General features: G+C 36.8%; 1 protein-coding gene across 1 annotated transcript in view; it reads right to left on the bottom strand.

The window, feature by feature from the left end:
* The window catches only part of TXLNG (taxilin gamma), a 29,275-nt gene that overhangs the window by 3,616 nt on the left and 3,562 nt on the right, over nucleotides 1–22,097 (bottom strand). The window contains 9 exon segments of the mRNA XM_026846216.1: nucleotides 672–767; nucleotides 1,289–1,381; nucleotides 3,508–3,582; nucleotides 4,602–4,721; nucleotides 6,093–6,287; nucleotides 7,014–7,184; nucleotides 10,516–10,607; nucleotides 11,314–11,660; nucleotides 11,662–11,689. Of these exon segments, the coding sequence (XP_026702017.1) occupies nucleotides 672–767; nucleotides 1,289–1,381; nucleotides 3,508–3,582; nucleotides 4,602–4,721; nucleotides 6,093–6,287; nucleotides 7,014–7,184; nucleotides 10,516–10,607; nucleotides 11,314–11,660; nucleotides 11,662–11,689 (1,217 nt within the window).

Here is a 22,097-nt window from a genome sequence, read left to right as displayed (position 1 = left end):
GAAGGGCATACAAAGGGGAAATCTACAATCCAGCACCAAAATCAGGTCAGAATGTACCATATTCATGGCTCACCTAACTAGTTCCTTAAAAGAACAGAGAAAGGTAAGCAGTGCTATAGCAGAACCTGTATGACCTAGCACGGTTTAGCAAAGTCATACTTAATATACTTGAACTAGACAGTATGAGCAGAACCATATGCCTATGGCCTGGGTGAAAATGGTTTTCCTCTTCTGCTGGACTACAGTTAAGTAATGGCACCTCATGACCTTAAAAGCAGCAGCAATGCAGGAAAAGTAATTGATCCCTTATACACAGGTTATTTCCTTCACATCAGTTTTGTATATACAAAATAAGATTTTTACTGCAGCACTGATTGAACTTTGCTTCACATATTAAAATACAGTCATTCAGCCTGTAGTGTTTCATACACCTTATCTCACCAATTAAACAGTAAGCAAGGAAAGATGAGGCTGATTTTTGTGTCATGAGTTCAGCAGGTTTTTATTTTCCAAGTCTGAGAACTGTACCATTTGCACAACAGAAAATACAAGGCAGACAATCCAAGAGACTACTATGTATTATTTCCAGTTCTCTAAAACTGAAAAACTGTATGAACTTCTCTAGGATACAGACTGTAGTTTAGCCATACTGCTGCTTAAAAGATAATTACCTCTTCAGCCATTTGCAGAAGAGCCTTGTTGTTGTTTTCCCATTTTGTACGCCACACTATGGTTTCCTTTTCCAGTTTCTTAATCTTCTTAGTCATCTACAAAAGATAAATAAGACAATTTTGTGGCTTGTGTTGCAGCATAGATAGGTTTACATGAGTAATTCAACTTTCTAGTGTTACTTTCCAACACCAGTTTAAACAAGTTATTTTACAGAAAAATGTTTCTGCACAAAATCAACCCCACAAATACAGATTCCACATTCAAAGAAACCAAGATTGATTCCTAAAAGGAATAGACTAGCAACCTTCAAGTACAACTAATAAAAATCTTCAGGATTTATGTTTTAAAACATAAGCACAGCCAAAAGACCAAGAAGTATTTTATGCCTTTGACAGAACACTGAACTTGAAATTTAAGTACATCAAAACATCAGAAAAAAAATGACATTATCTCTTCCATAACATGACAAATTCTTATGCCCTATTTTATGATCCAACCAAATGTCAAAATGCTCCACATATTTTCAGAAGGCAAGCACTGTTATAAAAATGCATCTCACTAACAGCACGCGTTTTTATATTACTTTTTATGAAACTTAAGTAATCCTATTAAGTACCTTCTCCATTTCCTGCCTGAAGGTTGTAAAGAGTTCATTGCTTTTTGCCATGGTGGTCTGGAATTCTTCAAACTTATCCATATAAAGAGAAAGCTGTTGGAAAAGAGGCAGGGAAACTAATCTGAACAGCTGTATACAAATACAAGGATATTAAGGTACAAGGCAAAATTAAACTCAAAATACAAGATTAACTTATCTTTTTATATTATCCTACGATTTCCATTTGCGGAACATGTAGAACTCATCTGAAAACATGCTATTCAAATCATATATAAAGGAGAGTTCTGTGTTTATAGAACAGCAATATATTCTGAACTAAAAAGAGTATGTTTAATAAGATGTTGGAAGACACAGTTCATCACCATCTCATTTTTGCTCCCCTGCTGAAAAAAACAAATCTGTAGACATATATGTATATATCAGCACATGGTTAGTGAAAATCAAATTAGAAAAGACCTACCTTTCCACCTTAACCAGCCAAAGCTAACAACCAAGACTGGAACAAAATAAGCATGTTTGATTCCAGAAATCAAAATACACATTCCCAACCTACGAAATCTGCCCAGTGAGCAAAAATCAAGGGAAGTGAATATTGACAAGGAATTAATTTAATAATGAAAAGCATTACATTTTAACTAGAGAAGAGCAATTAACATTCGGTGACAGAAAATGTTCTTGCCCTGCACCACAAGGTCAATCATCAAGAACAAACTACAAAATATATTAATAGTCTTTAAGAAATGATTAGGTTATAGTTCTTATTAAAACAACTCATATTACCAGTGTGTAATTTGATATTCTAAGAATATATGACCATTTACTACTAACCACTTCAACTGAAGAGTAATCAGTTCTCTCAATTCTTACATCTGGTGTTGCAGGACAGTACAACTAAGAGCACAGAAATAATGTTTTGCTCTAATAGTAGGGGAACTTTCATAACAGAAATTAGCCAAGATTGTCAACAGTACATCATGAGTCTTTGCCATTATTGTAACTGAACTTTTCTAGCTCATCTTCTACAAAAAAAAAAAAAAGTCAGCCCCAGGAAACCACAAACTATACACAAAGTTACTATGAAAAAGCTTAATAAAAAGGTAGTGGGATTTTAAATAAAGGGTAACCAACTTGGAAAAAAATAATAAAATACTAAGTGTGGCAAAAAACTATTTGGGAGAACTTGGATATTAATGAGTTTACATTCAGTGGAGATGCAGTTGTATGATTACATTTAATTACACATACATACAAATGTAACTGCTGGAAAGACTGTAAAAGAAATAGGTACAGTAGGTGCAAAGAAAGTGCATCAGACAGGGCTTGCACAGAGACTATACGAAACCTCAAAAAACTGAAGCAGTATGAGGTATACAATAAAAGGATTAGATACTGCTTCTCAGATGCTATGATGCTGAACCCACCATTTCCCTTTGCCTTACGTGCTGCACTCACATGTGGCCAATGACTGCAGGTAATCCAGAACCGCAGTGCAAAAACTGTAGACCATCTCTCCACCCTGAGAGGATTTTGCTGTAGCATTCTCAGCAAGAAAACAATTTGAAAATAGCAGTTTGTGGACAGACACACTGAGGTTACTAAATCTGAATAACTAGAGGGATAAACACGACATTGCTGGCTTCCAATCCTCCACAACAGGACAAGATGGAAACAATAAGAAACAAATTCTAAAAAAGGGGCTGGGTAAAAATCCCCAACCAACTTTTTATAGTCACAAGAGCCTCTCTGGTTCTGAACAGCTATAAAACCAAAAAAGATTAAAATACCTTTGGAAGAGAGAACAACAGTTTCAGAGAAGCCAAGGAATCACACAGTAGCTGCCACAATGAATAGATTCTTAAGCTTTTACATATTCTAAACTTCGTAAGATTAACACTATTAAAAGAACACCAACTCCAACAATTCAGCACTTAGCACCTTCCAGTAACGGTACACTTCAGATGTATTAAACACCAAGTACAAAACATCAGATCTTTACAATTTATACTTCACACCTCACTACTGAAGAACTAACTATTAGAAACTATATTTAAGGCAATTAAAAAAATACCAAGTACTTTTCACAAGTAGTGTACTGCATCTGGTTAATGATAATGTAGGGGATTTTTTATGTTCCTTTATGTTCACTACAATCACAGATCTCTTGGTATTCTCTTTTGGCAACAACTGTAATTGAAGACCACGCCATTAAAACGAGATACCTGCTGCTTCAGCTGAGCTTCCTGTTGCTTCATCTGTTCACATTTGTGTCTCGACTCCGTAGCTTCTTTTAGAAGCTAAAAAACAATGCAAAAGGCCACATAATGAAGAACGTACTACTAAAAATGGCCTAACTTGATCTAAGAAGAAAAATGAACATATGTTAACATTACCTAAGGGCTATTCAACCATGTTTTCTCACATGTGTTTTTTTATTACTATACTATATTTTCATATATACGATTTAAAGCATATGCTGACATGATGAAATTTGAGACATTTTTTGAATTGGTAGCATGAGTCAATGTTTCTATTTCTGTAGCAAGTTTGAATAGCTAAATTTGTATGAGTTGTTCATTAATCAACTGTACATAATATTATTTTGTAACTGACTTTTTTCCACCTCCATTTCTCCAGTCACTAATATTACCTTTAGAGACTCATTCAAACCAATTTTGCTTCCACTTGACACCATTTCACAGGTTCATCTTTGAAGATATTCCAGAATTATGTTTTAAAAATACAGAACAATCCAACACTGGATGATCATTTTAAGGTTATACAGAAAAAGCAAGACTTTTGCTTAGAGGTTACAGATACATAAGGAGCATAAACAACCCAAGTGTTGTTTTTTATCTGGAAGCCAACTTCTTGGAAGACTGCAAGTAATTGCTGATTATCAATGTACAAAAAAACCATCAGGCATAGTTCTGGGGACAGATAGTTCAGATAAGCATATGCTTTATTCTGCATTTTGTTATTTCTTATAGCATAAAAACACAAGTTACAATTCTTGACTGCTAGAAAGTACCTTTGGTGTTACAGCTCAAGGCATTTCCCAGTCTAAGAAAAATCTGGATGATATCCAGTACATTTGCTGAGAATATGCAAACAGTAACATTACTTGCCTGTAAATATGGACATTAATATTGTAGGCACCATACATACACAAAACATAAAATCTCAGTCTCCCTGTCGAAATCTATCCTAACTTCCAAAAGACAGTCTCATCAATTTGCAGTGTTTGCTTTAAATCACGAAAAATCCGGTTCAGTGGGTTTCGTTATTTCTCTTAACATACATAGAATTCACTTACAAACTCCCTTTCTCGCTGGTGTTTTTCCTCTGCTTCTTTAATAAGCTGGGTAGTTTGCTGAAGTTTGGCATCCACAAGTTGCTGCTGCAGTTCTTTATGTTTGAACACTTTATCAATATGCTAAAAGGAAAAAGAAAATAGTCAAATATAAACAGTCCACTGGTCAATTAAGGTAAGCGTATGTGTACAGGGAGATGTAATTGTTTAGCAGTTTAGTGCAAAGGAAAAAGCAGCAAGACTTTTATAGGCCTTTTTTCTCCCTTACATAACTCCATACATAACTACACAGGGTTTTTTTGTCTCTCAGAAGCCAGATGTGTATTTTATTAAATTGGTACAATACTGTCAATCACTTCACACTAGACATTTCAAAAATCCTTTAACAAGTAGCCTACATCCTTTCTTCTAAAGTTGGTGTATCTACCTCTAGTTCTCACTGTACTTTGTTACTTCTAAAAGCTCTAGTCCTCCTATTTAAAAAAGCTCAAAACAAGAAAAGTTTACAATAGTTTGCTTAGCTGATGAAATTCTACAAGTCATTGAATTTTGTATCTGTGAAGTAGCACAAGGTATCCTCCCACCTTTTCTCTCCCCCAAATTATCTGACACAAATATTTCATGATTGCAAAACAGGGTGACCTAGTCTACACAGAGCTTTCTGCATGATCCAGATTTTTAGAAAACAACACAACAAAAAAAATCAGCTGAGGAATTATATTCCAAACCTCCTGTGTCAACTAAAAACTAGCAAACTTATTTTAAGTGTAGAACTCCTTGAAGCTCAGTTCTCTTTTTGACATGGAGAACTGGCTGTTTTCCACTACTGTAGCTTAGACTGGCTAGCTCACATACTGGTGCCAATCAAAGCTAGCTCAATTAGTCCTATAATACAGTCATTTCCATGACACCAGTCCAAATATATTCTTAAAGCATGATAGCTAGCTTTGACTCTATGCCAACAAGAACAGCATACACAAAGAAGCTTCCCTGAAACCTCCAACCTTAACGAACGAAAAGAAGTAACAGAATAACTCTTACATTCCCTCCCACTATAACATGAAATTGTAATTTAGAAGTTGTTCAAATATTAATACATATTTGTGTTGGAAATAACCTTTGGAAGCCATATAGTCCACTCAAATCAGGGTCAACTTTAAAGTCTGAGCAGGTTGCTCACACCTTGCCCAGCTGAGTTCTGAACACCACTAAAGTTGGAATCCAGCCTCTGGACAACTTCATTCTATTAAACCGGTTTCACTATGAAATATTTTTTTCAGTGCATCTTGAATTTAGATATGCAAAACCAGACTGAAAAAATCAGACAGTGGGCCAAACTACTAATTACGTTTTTCACAGAAGTAAAAAGAATAATTTAAAATACATATACATGATGGCTGTAAAGTATTAGGGTTTTTTCTCCCCTTTAAACAGTTATTTGATCCTTACAGTCAAAGAACTAACAGAATCTCATTAGAAGCATAATGTAAGCACCTCTTCTCGCAATGCATACTGCTCAATGAGTTTCTTCAGTTTTTCCCCCAGTTCAATATTTTCCTGACGGAGCTTGGCATTATGTATATCATGCTGTTCCAGTTGAGCCTGAATTTCATTCAGCGTAATCTGGAAATGCGCAGTTGCTTCCTTGCGCCTTTCTTCTTCTTCACGTGCTTGCTGCATGTTTTCTTCCTTTTATGAGAGAATATTAACGTGTTCAAGCCAAATCATGTACCTTTTTGGTATTTTTGAGTCAGAAGCAATGACAAAAACTGCACAGAAGTATTAAGTTCTACAGTGCTAGAGTTAATATATAAATCACAATCATAACATGCTATGCTGACTATTCATATGAAGCACAAAGAATGTAGAACCTAGAAATTCCAGAATTTTTAGAGAATCATGTCCTTACCACTAGCTTCAGTGCTCAAAGGCTGGTATTATAGGATGATACATGAATACCTTTGCAAGCTAAGAATTACCCAGATGTTAAAACAAACATTGATACCATAATGAAATTTCCTACAGTGATCACAGATAAGAATCTCTTGGATCTCTTCCATTTCACTCCCATCCATTATATTGTGACAAAATACCCTGCCATTTCATGCTGCGGTTATTTCACTTGTGCTATTTTTTCCCAGCAGTCATTAGCATTGCTCCCAGAAACAAATATGGCAAGATCACATACTGCAAGTAACATGAACGAGTTTGAGGGGAAAAAAATTAGTGAGTTGAACTACCCCCATATTCTTGACCTTAAAATAAGGTACACTTATGCCACATGCCACTCATCTTTTGCTGGTACAGGCAATGAGCAAAGTAGTAAGTAAAAAGCAGCAGTCCTGATTTTAAACAGTAATCATTAAGTAAGTTTTTCACCATCACTGGCACTGTAATTTATGTAAATAAACTAACCTTCAAAGTCTTGTTGTGACGCTGAAGCTCCCGACAGAGGGATTCCAGTTTGCTACGTGCCAAAATAGCCTTGCTATGCTCACTCTGCAAGTGGACTTTCTCCTTTACAACTTGTGCTTGCTTCTTCTGCAGTATCTTCATCTGCTTTTGAACATTCCGGCTTTCCTCCAACTAACATTAGAGAGTATATTAAATAAACATAGGTGAAATTATCTTGATGTATCTAGATGAGCAGACTGAATAAACATTTTAAACATTTCAGTTGGAAGCAAGAAAGCAAAATTATTTCATTAAGACTCCTAAACTGATCTTAAAGAGAAACTCCCATCATCCTACAGACAATTCTAAATGCATAAGGATGGAAGATGAAAACATACGAATTCCAACTTAAAAATTTGTGATTGAGGAACAGGAACCGTGGACCTGTTGACCATGGGCTACCAGCTTGCATTCAGCTACAGGGGTAGGACCAGCCCTGAGAAAGGAGGATGTGGCAGATACCATTAATAGCCAGCTGAGACTGGCTTTTCAACTAGTCACAACTTTTTCCACTCTCTTATCTGTAAGGTACACACAGCTGTTTATCCAACAGGTCTTGGTTTTACTATCAAAAAGAAAAACCCACAGAACTGTGTACAGAGTTTTCTTGTCAGCAGGAGCTCCTATCAAAGGAAGCAGTAGTTGAGACAAGTTTGTAAAATGCTATGGTATTTCAGAAAGGAACAGATACAAGTAGCAGCCCTGACAAATCAAGTCAAATATTGTTAAAAGCTGCACAGCCCAGACTTTGATGACTTAAGAGATCTGTAGTCTCAACCATCTGAAGCAGAATTTTTGTTCTATTTCCTTTAGGCTTTTTAGATGATAGATGACAGCATTAAACTTTGTATACAGTGCTGATTTCAAAATCTATTCTATGAATATCCACTGAATAGAAGTTTCTTGCATTAATATCTAGCTGAGAATAAGTTCCATTTTATATTTTTGGGCTCCCCAAGAAACCATATTTAGAGTCTGTTCTATTGTAATGAAGGTAACAATGTTAAGTGTAACATTGCTCCTTATTAAGTAGTGCCTCAGCCTTGGGACACCACAGGAAAAGGCAGCTGGCAATGAGGAACATCACCATGACAGAAGAATACAATGCTGGTTTTCTGAAAGAGCTCAAAATAATCTGAAGCACAGAAGAAAGAATACATTTAAGGACCTCCATGACAACAGTAAATTAAATGCATATTTAAACTGGTTTGGAGAAAAGAAATATTAAGGGACTATTTTGACATCCAAACATAAAAAGCCCTTTTCTTAGGTGGCTAGAAAAAAAACCTCAAGTGGCTGTGCTGTTTGCATACCTATGAAACTTCAGGTCTGTAAAAGTATGCCAGCATGAGACATCACCAAGGATGCAAACCTTCCTGCATCACAAACTGATCTCCTGATAGATTCCAAATTAGAAAAAAAAAAAATTGTGGAAGATCTTTTGCCAGGAGAGAGGCATTCCTACCTTTATTGTACAGTCCTTTTCATGAGACACCACTGAAAAACCTGACAGTGAGCTTTAAAGATGATGAATCTTTAAAAAAAGAAAAAAAGCATTGTAGGTGCACTGTCATGAACAGTTCAAACCTCTGCTGGCACTAAACCTGACACCTATGCCAGTGGTTCACCACCACTATCACGAAGAAAAGAGTTCATCTTAAAAGGAACACAACCAGATCCAACCTAAACTTTCCAGTGGGAACAGAATACCTCTAAGACTCAGTCAACTAAAACAGAGTTACTGTTACACCCGAACAAGCTCCCACCCAACCTCCCAGCAGTTCTGAGCATCATGGGGAAAGCAACTGTTTTTCTAGGATGGTGACAATTTACAGACTGTGAATGCTTACTATGGATCCTCTCCTGGGAGGGGAAAAAAACACAGCACAAACATGTCTCTCCTGACTGCTAAGCTTCTTGAAAGAAATTACCATTCACTTGGTCTAGCTGTTCCCAGATTCGTTTGAGATCTTTCTTCCAACAAGAACCTTTGAAGTGAAGATCATGCAGACTGTTTTCTTTCTGCAGAAGTGAAGTATTTATGCCAGCCTAGCTCCTCATGCAGGCCATCATTATCACCACTGTGATATGACATGGAGGCCATTCATCCAAATAGAAAAGACATCACATGCATACGCAATTGCTCATGAGAACTAACTCATTTAATGCATTTTTCCTCTCACAATATCAAAGCTCAGTTTTAGGTGGGCTCCCCATCCCTGAGTTGTACTGCAGAAGTATTATTGTTTCCCATTTAAATGAAAGTGACAACTTAAGAGAAGCTGCTGGTTTTGAAGGAAATTCACTCACATGAACAAGAACACGCACGTGAGAGAGAGTAAGGAAAACAAAGCAAAAATGTTACAGACCTCCAAGGAGGTCTCAGGATTTCCTAAAAAGAACTTAATCTAAGTCTATTTTTAAGTAATTAATATTGCCTCTGTGAGTAAAAAGACCACCTGCTAGCTCATTCTCAAAGCTCTGGAAACATTATTAATCTCCAAAGAAAAATTTATTTCAGAAGAGCTACACCATGTTGTACAACCATTATGTCATTTTCAGAAACATTTTCATATATCACAGACCTGACATCTACAGAAGGAAAATCTTATGCTTTTGTCAAGCTGTTCAGTCACCTCTTCAGTTTTGCTTTATTACTATAAATATAGTGGGAAAACATATACACACAGTATTTCTGGTCTTCCCATTCTTGTCTGTCCCTGACTCAAGATGTACAAGTCAAGCATTTTTGTCTCGACACATTCTGAAAAGTGAGTTTACAAGCCTTTTTCTGTCATATATTTTGCAATCATTTAATTTAGAGAATAAATTTTCATTTCTCCTACTTGGGGTGGGAGTACACTTTATGATCAATTACTGCTAACATTTTGGTTACTGGAGAAATGTATACTTTTCTGTCCATTCCTTTGCATGCAGAAAGCACAAAGCAAGATTAAATTTAGATCTTCCAACTTCCCCTACCCCCCAAAAAATCACCAGTGTTAAATAACTGAACTTTTCTCCAAATCTCAGTATCACAATATGTTCTTTCCCTTTATCCTAAAGGGTATAAATTATAAAGTGCTAGCACAAAAGCATTATCAACAGAAAAAAACCTAATAATTACTCCCCAAAGAAACTCTTAACTTTACTGTTAATCCTAATGTTATGCTTCAACACCAAGTTATCAAAAAGTTATCATAATCTATTTATTTTTTGGATTTAGGCAGTCATGTAGAAGTGAAATGACTACATGCAAGCTTGGCTGAAGCAACACTCATAATAAGCCTGAGCATTTGTTGTTCGGGTTTTTTGGGTTTTGTTTTGGTTTTTTTTTTTTTTTTTTTTCCTATCAACACCATGAAAAAATTGAAATTGTTAACTGTCCTGTATTAGATGTTCTTGCATTCCACAGTTAATATTAACACATGAATAACTCCTGCTATCTTTACAAATTACTTACCAGATCAGCATACTTCTTGCACAAAGCTGCCAGCTTTTCCTCTGGAGTAGAAAGTGTGTTCAAGGCTTGCATTAATAATAGCACTTCTTTTCCTATGAATTGGATCAAAGACAGCCATACTGAGAAAAAAACATATCATAAAAGCAGCCTCTCTTTAGAAGTAATATAGAATCATGAGAAACTGGTGTGAGTTAAGTTGTTCTCTGATTTGATAGCTGCATAATGCTAATGGACAACAAATGGGAAGTCACCACGTAAGAATAAATTTGCCTTGCCTATGTGCCACTGAACAACTTGGACAGCAAAAGTTACTTTAATTTTAAAACCAAAAAGTACTGTTTTATAATTTATAATAGCACAGATAAAAAGAAAAATCTGAGTGACATTTAAAAAGGTAAGTTTTGCTAATAAAGAATATTCACATGAGTGTTTTTAATAAGCCTTCAGAATTGAAGTATCAGCAGTGCTTTGGTAGCACTGAACACTGCAATCCCAAATTTAAGAGTTAATCCAACAACTGGAATGTTAAGAAAGCTGATTAGTAATTACCACATTAATATTATTGTTGTTATAATTATTAAAGTTCCTGTAAAAATAGCATAAACAGCTGAAGGATTCTTACATATGCATTAAGAACTGTCTTTTCCTAAGCTGAAGTGCACATTTTCTCAGAATATCCTGTTAAAGATGACAAGTTTTGGCTACAGAGTAAACTTGAGACAAAGGCAGAGCAAATGCATAGTTATTTTATGAAAATATTAAAGCCACTTAAAAATAAAAATGCTGGAAAGAGCATACCCAAAGTTTTCTCTTTGTGTTTTTCACTCTCTGGATCTTGCTGGCCATCAGGTGGATCAGTACGGGCCTCTTCCCTCCCAGGAGTCTCCTCACGAGACTCTTGAGAGCAGCACACGGACCCAGGATACTTCCTGTTCTTTGTGATGTATTCAGGATCTTCCAATGTGCCCGTATTTTCCAGGCCATAACAGTTGGACTGCGCATGCTGCAACACTGTATCAGAGATTTCATTGCACTTGCTGTTCAGCAGCTGATCCCGGTTATTCATTCCCATCTCCTGAGATCCAGCTTCTTCCATTGCACCACCAACCAGCTTCAGAAGGGAAAGGAAGAAGTGGAAGTACAGTCAAGCAACCGTATTTAAAATTTCCCCTCTCTTTTACATGGACAAATAAAGAGTAAAATCCCACCGTTATTCAAGTTGATATTCACTGTTGTTAAGACAGGTATATAAAAAACTACTCAGAATGAGCCTAATGAGTGATAAAAAACAGCACACAACAGCCCAAAATATTAATTACTCTATTATGAAACAAATACCTTGTCACTGCAAGAGTGTTTGTACTCCACAAAGTAAAAGCTCCCATGGAAATCTGTTCTTAAAGCTCCAAAACTATCATCCACTGTTAAAGCACACAATCTTAAATGGAAACATTCCTTTCTCAGTTCTTTAAAACTTCTCACAAGCCAACACTAAATATACTAAATTTAAAACTCAGCAAGAGTTTAACTAGCTTTATATTTTGTTATTTGAAAAATAAGGTATAGAAATTGAGGCCAAAGGACATTATTAAAACCAACTTAATTACATATTAAGTTTCAGAAAGCTGGAAGATATAATTTTAAAGTAATTCAAGAAATATACTGCAAGAAACTGTGAGAGGCGGGGGGAGATTAACCTGCTAGGAAGTCTAAAGGAATCCCCAGAAATATGTTGGTTCAGTAACATACATAGTTTAAAACTACTTCAATCAGAATGCCAAATACCATTGACAGCTCATGACCAGAGAAAATCTGTTGTTACAAGAATGATAACCAGGACCAGCACCACATCCATTTTTTAAATTTTAAAATTCATATCTGTGAAATCAAAGAACTGAATATTAACTGGGTTCAGATTTGGAGTCCTACTATGTATGATTTTTAACAATACATTATTTCTGCTCAATTAAACAGAACTTTCTCAAAAGATTTCTTGAGTCTCAACATTTAATTAGTTAACCAAAAAGCTAAACATCATCAGTTGTTTTAACACTGCAGTGATGTGTTCACATTTTGGAGCAGAATACCTGATGACACCACTGTATAGTTTGAGCAGCTACTAGACTTCCCTCTCAAACACCAGAACAACATTCTCAATTTCTAGAAACATTTAAGGCTCATGAGAACTTCAAGGGCATTTGGTTGGGTGGTTTTGTGTTTGTTTTGTTACACTACAGAGGCCAGGACTCAGGACAATACCAACAGGGTGACCAGGTATTTTTTTTGCTGTCCACTTGCAATCCTACTATACAACATACATACCTAGTTGAATGTATGATAAGCAAAGTTGAACTCACTTTACTGCCAAAGTGATCATTCTCACTGATTTATTTTCAGTGAACTTAAATTTCCTTAAAGTCACAAGGAATTATAAAAACAGTGTTTGTTTATATGCAGAGTTATACTGTTTAAGCACAATTTCAGATTATCTTATATTTTAATATTAAAAATGTGCTAATTCTTAAAGCCAGGAGTTTGCACTGGGTTTTATATTCTGCACAGATGGACCGTTTTCCTCTTCAAAAGAAATTAGCCAACAAAAGAATGCAGCCAACACTAATAATATATTGTGAGATATATTTCAACTCCCAATTTGTTCAGCATGCTTGGAAGAGTTATTTAAAAATCATTAAACAAATATGCATTAACACTGTAAGAAATACATAACAGCTTAGGTTTTCTCTATATTTAAAGTCTCTTGCTTTTGACCTTATCTCGGGTAGATGCATTCCTGAGGAGGGAATTCATACAATAATTTTCATGAAGGACAACATGCTTTTTCACTACAAATAATCCGTACACACATTAAGAAGCAACTTTTGTCTTATCAAGGAAAATTCACTCTGCACAAGTGTGGAAATTATGCACATGCTTTATGGACAAATAAACACACTGCAGTTTGATCATTCTCCAATCACAAACAATGTACTTGATAAATGCCTGCAAAGGTAAAGTAGTAACAGAATTGCTTTAACAAATAACCAACCCCAACATTTAACAGTTGACCTTTTTAGAGCTGTAAAATGCATTATTTTTTTCCTTAGAATGTCTTAAGCTGTGAGGCTTCCATTAGCATGGAAAAGGCTTACCCCCTCAAATTTAGGGTCAGCTAAACAATTATGATGCTTCTCAAAAAGGGACAAAATATGGAAAACAGCAGAACTCGCTTCACCTTTTTGTAGGTACCAGTGGTTGAAACCATGGCACAGATCTTCTCTACATACCATGATTCATACAGAAGCTGAAGATACTGTGTAACACTACTTTGATAAGACAAGAAAGATCAGAGGTATGTGAACACAATACCAGAGTAGAACTGCAGTACCAACAAAACAGCTGAAACTTGCAGTTTTTCCATCACAGAGAACAAACCTCCAATTCAAATACCCATGCCTAAGAAGTTTGGCAAAAGGTAGGGAAAGTCTGCTCTAAACTCAAAGTCTGGTTTGGCACAGTATTCCCAGACTTTCTGAAATCCATAAACAGACTCAAAATTTTCTTTTTGAAAGCAGAGCACAAAATTGCCAGGAACTCCAACAAGCAGCTGCAAAGGCCTGACTGGCTGCAGCTGTGATTACACATTGAATGGTAGCAGTGCCCGAACAGTACTCTTGCTATCATTTCATTCCTCTTTTTCATACTCGCCTCTGTTGTGCTAGCAACAACAGTCATGCAACTTGTTCTAACGCAGTTTATAGCCAGATCAGTACCTCAGCCCAGTTCACTGCACAGCAATAGGCAATCTGGCCAGCCAGAAGTGCTAGCACGATGGTTGGAAAGAAGCCAAAGCCCAAGAGTCACTAACAGAAAAAAGCCAATCTAATCATGGCCAGAGAACAAGGAACTAAGAAAAAATACCTTATCCTCACCACAAGTACCTAGTTAACACTGATAACTAAGGTACTGTAACATCGTCAGCAAGACAACATTCATGAGAAGCATCACTGTCAAATTTAGACAATCCAGAGTTTTTCACTGGTTTTCATCTGAGAAAATTCTGCCACTTCTGGGGAAAAAAAAAAAAAAAAAAAAAAAAAAGGGAGGGCATACAATGTGACCACTAAGCTGCAAAATGCCCACCTCTACTAGCAAACCATCACAGTAACTTAAACACCTGTCAGTTCAGTGCTGACAATTAACATGTATGTTCCAACGCATCTGGAAGTTTCACAGAGTGAACACCATCACCTCATTAATTCAGCAGAGCTTTTTGTATAAGTTAAATTAGGTGTCAGTCCCATTCCTTACTGACAGTAATAATTTCTCAACTCTTAGTATTCTCTATTCTTCATCAAAAAACCCACAAGGATTTTCAAAACTTCAGATTCATTCTCTGAAGTCCAACAGAAAAGGTAGAAATAACCTATCAGAATACTGAATTGAAGAAAAAGGTTTGTGTACAAGCATTCTGTATATCTCAAATATATTTGAAGATAATAGCAACAGTGGAAGAACTACAGACCTTGTCAACCTCCTCTTGGTTTTCCACCAAACATGGAACAAATCCAAGCTTACTGACAAGCAAGCATGCTCCCTGCAAAACCAAAGCTTAGGCAGTAGACAGTTTTTGTAATATCCAGCTTTCTTATCTTAAATACAATGAAAAATTGGTGACCACAGCTAGAATACTTAGAATACTTAAAGAAGTGGATCTACCAGCACCTAGAACAACCTGATAATATACAAAAGATAACTTAAAAAACCCTAGTTAAATTCTAACAAGTTGTAATCCACAAGTTCCAACAAAACTCACAGTAGTACTAAAATTCTAATGTATTTAACCTAGATTGGAAAGTATTTGTTTTTCACTTTAAACAGAAAAGTCTGTTATTGCCTGATACAGGCCACCACACTAACAGCTAGATGATTTCCTGATTATGACTAACGAAGAATTTTCTACATTAGCTGTCACTTTAGATATTAAAAACTTAACCAGAAGTCTAAACAGCCTTCTTATACTCAATTTTATTCTTAAAACACTTTAACTACAGATAGTTTCGGATATGCTCTGTATCAAGCTTCAAGTTGTAATAATAAAACACACTGAGAATGTTAGGTACTAAACCATCAGTACCACTGAAATTGTCCCCCCTTTGAGACAATGGTGAGAACAATCCCAACTTTTACCTCTGTCTTTTCAAATGTGTGCTCATCAGACGGGTGAACTTCTCAGTTTAACATTCCAGCCAGAACAGAGCACTTCCAACAGCACATTGTATAATAGCGCTGATTCAGTACTGACTGAATAAAAACAAAACAAAACCAGCCCACCAAAGACCTTCTACTGAAATCACCACTACCTTTTCTAGCTGCTACCATGCTTTCTCAGCGTCCAGCTGGCTTCCAACCAGCTTTAATGATAGGTGGTTTATAATCTGACAGACCAGAATTAGATTGTTAGAAAGATTTTTTGTGAGAGGCAAAAAGAGTATATTGCACAGATAATGTGTCACTTCATGAGGTAACAAAATTTAACAAAATTCAAAACTCTACCATTAAAAAAAATAAGATACTTGCCACCTACCTAGCTGTGAAATCAGCTATTACAAGATGCTGACACATCTGAATAAGCAGATCATCTTCAAGCTATTTAAGCTAGAGTTACAGGCCAAACAACTTGAGGATGCCTGCAAGAAAACTACTGGTAACATCACTCCAGCTCACCCCAAAATTGCTGCTCACCTTGACCAGAAAAGGTGCACATCAGGAAAACTCTACCTTACTTATACCTAAAAGATGAGGGTACAAGATAGGTAGTCAGTTTCATAAAAAAGATCTGATCAGAAGAGCATAAGCCAACTTTACTTTAAAAAGTACTGCTTCAGTAGCACACATTGAACATAAGGACAAGACATGACACCTAGGCAGAATTTATCCTGTCATGCCAAAATGTATCATCAGACATGTTTGTTCTAGTGCCTACAAAAGTCTGTAACATACAGTGCTACCTAAAATATACTGTGCTTATTGTTGGTACTACATGTACCAAAGTACCTATATTTTATACTCCTGCACATACACATACTCAATCTTTCCCTAAACCACTCTGTTTCTCTTATTAAAAGAAACCATAATTAGTAGCTACACCAAAATCCTTTTTCTCCTACATGTTATTAAATTACCCTAAAAAAAGCACTAGCATTTATCAAAAACCTACATTCCCCATAGTAGCTGTTGGCCTGTACTGTGAAAAGACTCCTAAGAACCTCAGCCTTCAGAATTACTAATACTTTCAAAAAATATCCTGGAAGCTTTAGAACAAGCATATGTACATAAAACAGATTTTTACGCCATAAGACAACCTAAATATACAACCAAATATGTAATCATTTGCTCAGCATCAGGCTCCTGAAAAGACCCTGTGAATAACATAATTCAGCTTACTGCACATGCAACTGGACATAAAAGCCTTACACCCCTTACCCTGACCAATTACATAAAGAAAAAAAATCTTCTCGCAAGAAGTATGTCATATTGAAAAAGCATATCATAAATGTTTAGGGCTTAGAGCAAATTTTAGGCTTCCTGCATCCCAGCAATTTACTGCTAACACCGGAAAACTTACTTTGAACACATGTGTGTAATACACTTCTCTTCAGCGCAGATACTCAAGATGACTTAATTTAACATAAGTGTGTCGTTCTGAAAAATAAGTCATTCTTGGTAGCAATTTTATTCATCACTTCTCCATAAAAACTAGTGTTTTGGGACGTCACAAAAATTTGGGTTTGAATTTTATTATTTATTTATTATTATTTTACTTTCATCCACTAGTCTAGATACAGTAATTCAGGTGTCTGTGACCACAAGACTAGCTTATTAAGGTTATTTCTCCATTTCTCTACACTGTGCTCACTGGTCTGAATGATCATGCAGTCTAATTATACCTTTCTGAAAACCTGATGGTGTCTGAGGTGGCTTCCCCACTGAACCAAGATCTTAGTTGCGAGATCAGAAAGTAATTTCAAACAAACATTTCACCCCGTTTCTGTCATTACATTAAAAGTTATGTTCTATGCACTCATTTATCTACTTTGAAAATACTGGACTGAGGCACCTGCAGTACTGCTCATCATTAGTTTCAAAGCATTGCAGGTTATAAGTCTCAACACGGCAGGAGGATGATCAAGAAATATCCACCTTGGAGATCTGTATCTTATCTTTATAAAAGTCAATACCAATTCAATGTTAATAGAATTCCACTACTAATACTATTGGCCTTACATTCCAGACATGGTCTTTGATACTTGTGCACACACTTACATTCTCACACGATCCATGCTTAGGGTCCTTATTTTTGTTACCCTTTCCATGCTGCTTCTCTTTCAGTAGCCTCATAACACAGGAGACATTTCTGCTTTAAAAAAAAATGCTTTCTCTACCTCAAACAATCTCAAAAGAGAAAAAAAGAGATTAGTTTTGTATAATTTTTCTTCTGTATGCTCTCAAAAAAAGATGAGAAAGATCTCTTCCCTGCTTTAAATTAAAACATTGAAAACACTTCCTGTAATTCTAGCAAAAATTTCACTGGAGGAACCCAAAGCTTAAATGGAAACTTTCAGCCCATTTACATGCAGGGCAAAGTGCTGCACATTTCATCAGCTCTTTTTAATCAAGCCTCTAAGACAGGTGCTAATTAAGAAAACATTTAATATAGCATGAATCACTTCCGCTAGTGAGGTTTCACTTCCTCTTTACTATAAACCTAATAGTTTTCTAGTCATCCACAGCACATTTCTGGAAAAAGCAGGGTAGACAAGTTCTGAATTCCCAATGCAAACAGGTCACAAGGAACCTAAAAATAAAGAAGCTCCTGTGTACCAAGGCAAGGGGAGGGAAATCTGCAAAAGATTGCTGAAAGATTTTTAACTCACAAAGTTCAAAGTAAAATTTGCTTAAGATTCCCTGCCACATTTCACCTTTTAAAAAAAATTAAATGCCATTTGACTATAGGTACATGAAATAACATAGCAACGCTGGTTTGTTTGGGGTTTTTTAAGTTTGGGGTTTTTTTTGTTAGACAACACCATAATCTGCTTTCATAGTGAATACTAAAGTTACTTACAAACCATTTCCTAAGAAAGAACTTCAGAAAACACAAAGCAGAAGGTTTTCCATTGAGGAGAACTAACTCCATAGTCTCTTAAATCTCTCTCCAGCAGCCAAAATAAGCAATCACCACCACCAAAGCGTGGGGTGGTTGCCGCAGGCCGTTCTGGAGCGGCGGCTGCGGGCAGCGGAGCCGCTTCTCCCGGAGCAAAAGTAGGACGTCTGTCGGAAAGCTGAGTTGCGCAAGGAAGTTTTGCCAGCAATTGCTTCGCATGTGTAGCCGAGGCCAGGACCGCGGCTAGAGCATCTTCTTAGGCCGGCACGGCTGGGGAAATAGCTTCGTGAGCCTTCATTGGGAACACAGCGGCCTGCTATAGCCTTCGCCTTAGCCAAGCCCTTCTCTGCTCCTCGAGGCACCTGCTATGGGTTTAAGGATTGTTTCTGCGGAAGAAAGGATGGCAACTTCTGCTGGAGGAAAGAACAAAGCCGCTGAGGCACGCATGCAATCCTTTGGAGCCACCATCAGCTTCATGGGCACATGTGGGCCTTGGTCTCCTGGTGGATTGCTGTAGAATAGCTCAAAACTGACTCAAGCAGACGGCCTGGAGATACCTACATTCCTGCTTTCAGGGAAAGAAACACAACCTCTTCATAATACGAGTGGAACCTCTATGTTCTTTTATAGAGCTATTGAATAAAAAATACCACTAAATCTCCTTGAACACTATTGCAGAGAATAGGTAGAGTGGATATTTGTGAGTGCTTCGGTGAGGCAGTACCTGCTTAAATTACCTTGTCCTTACATCCTAAATCTATACTTACCAGAACTATTCAATTGCTAATTTCAAGATGAAAGATACTTAGATTTGGGGTATCATGCCGATCTTTAGATGGAGTATTTCTCCCCCAAAATTCATGCTTTTACAAACATGCATAATACTGGTACAATTCTTGGGAAAAGAAGAAAGGACCCCTCCTCTTCCCCAGCAGAATTTCGATGCTTTAGGATTCTGCTCACAAATCCCTTCCCTTTCAGAGTAGCAAGAAATCCATGCGAGTATGCTCTGGTTGATCCCAGGATGGCTCATGCAATCAAACAGGGCTTTAGGATTACTGCTAATTTTTCTTAATCGTTATTTGAAAGTATATATATCTGTAGCAAAGCACAACTTACTCATGCACCCCCCTTCCCCTCCCCCAGATAGGCACTTTTTGGAATAGAAGGAAGATTAATTACAAATAATGAACTACTCTCAGAGAGAATGGAAAAAAGAACCACAGACTTCTTGCTGGCTGTAAGCCTTTACTGTAGTAAAATTCATTTTAAGGTGTATTTTGATGAATTTGGGTGCCAGAGAGGTTAGCACACATCGTGCAGCAGCAGACAGGCTGTTTGGTCAAGGGGGACACAGTTTACTTCAAAAATCACCAGATGTTAGAGGTTACATTTCCAGCAGTAATTCTTTTCACACTTACCTGTCAGGGTTTTTTTTTCTGCTGATACAGTGCCACTGATCAATTATAATAACAGTTTCATGAAGAAAGATACTGCTTTCTTCTAAGTTTTTACAGAAGTTTAGGGGCTTTTGAGTAGAACTGTTACAGGCATAGTGAGAAAAGTACCATCAGCTTCTAAACTCAGTCACAGATCCGGATCTGGTGCACTATTTGGTGTGCTATTGTCCTCTGAAGAACTTAAACATGAAATTGAATGAAAAAAATACTTTTCATATTTACCTTAATGCTTCTCTCCTTATGTTTCTTGGTGTGTTTTTGTGAACTCTAAAGTGCACTTGCCAACAAAGTGCATGTCAACAGTACTGGAAATTCATATTCCACTCCTGCAAGTAAAACCACGTACTGACAGGAGGATAAGAACATATTTGCAGTTGTGTCCTGATAATGACCTTGCTGGAGATTGCTCGTGCGAGGGAGGAAGAGTCATGGACTATACACTAGGAGCAGCCAAGTAGCTATTCCACCCAAATGGCCATCGCCAAGAGGTTGCTTGAATATTGGGCACCAAAAGTAGCGGTCTCATGTTTTCACAGACAAGCATAAGAAATTTTAGGAAAATTAGTTCTTTTTTAATTATTATTAGTTAGTATATAACTAAGCATCTGTTGGTAAAAATCTATAGTCATCAACTTCTTACAGATTTTCAGGGTAACCTATTTGTATGGACTACACCCAAGTTATGTGGTTATTACCATACTTAAGAGTAGCCTAACTTCATGATCCCTGTACAAGTAAGCAGTCAGTTTGACACCTCTCAAGTACTTCACTGCCCTCACTGGGGTGGGGACTTCTAGGCAACTTGGTGAAAAAGGAGTTGCTTCATTATTTTTTTTAAACACATTAGTAGGGTGACAACTAGAACAAGACATTTAAAACTCTAAACAATGACAATTGAGAAACTGTGAAATAAAGGTAGTGTTTATTTTCTTACAGCATCATTACAACATGCAATGCAGCCAGGAGACTATTGAAATGCAGCACCAAATTTTATTTTGTCCTTTTCTCATGATTACTATAATTGCTTTCACTGAAATTTTCGAGAAGCTCTGGATTACCAGAATTGTTCTTGGAACACTTCCCCCCCTGGTATTGAGTAGGAACTGTAATTCTTCCAACATTATTTTTCACAGAATGACCAATCAAAAGAAAAAATGAAGGTAGAAGGGAAACAGAAAAGTATAAAGAAACAAAAAACCCAACCCAAATCACCACTCTTCTACTTCACAGGAGTTTAAAATTCAATGACGGCCACTAGGGAAACTGCCTGGGGCCCAGTGAATATTACAAACACGAACTGGCTGAACATACAGCTATAAATAAAACCAAACAAGATATGAGTACACATGAAATGGGATGAGGAGTAATACAGAAAATGAAACCTGCATGTGTCAGATGGGTGGTGCATCCTCCTGCATGCTTGTTGGACTTGTCACACCTCCCTCCCAGAAAATGAACTCTGAAGGTAAAAGAGCTCTAAGGAAAGCTGTCACAAATCACTGGAAAAATGCCCCCATTAAAACACAACAAGAATGAAAAGTCTGAAATTAATTGACACATGATGAAAAGAAAGCAAAGTCAGGTTCTTCTGTTTTCCTATGTCGCACACCTTTCAGCTAAGTTACAAAGCACCACATTTGAAACCAATTAAATGATTTTCTCCCTGTACACATTAAGAAATTAATTATCCCACAATAGCAATGAAATAATCAACTAGATTAAAAAAGGAACTGGACATTTGTATGGATAAGAATGGTAGACAATTACATGTTCCTGCAAAAGTACTTTGAAAGAGAATTCAGATACCAGCCACCAGGGTCTGAAGGTGAGCCTTGGCTCACTGTGACAAGGGAGGTGGTCAGTCTGGGAATCTGATGAATCTGGTGCTGCTTACCCTAACGCTGCTCATGTCCGTGTTTACACCAGCCGGGACTGGAGGCAGTACACTCAAGTCAGAG

The sequence above is a fragment of the Athene cunicularia genome (genome assembly GCF_003259725.1).
Source record: "Athene cunicularia isolate RWA chromosome 1 unlocalized genomic scaffold, athCun1 chr1_part1, whole genome shotgun sequence".
Taxonomy (NCBI): domain Eukaryota; kingdom Metazoa; phylum Chordata; class Aves; order Strigiformes; family Strigidae; genus Athene; species Athene cunicularia.
Note: the sequence above shows the minus strand (reverse complement) of the source record. Positions and strands in the feature narration are given on the sequence as shown.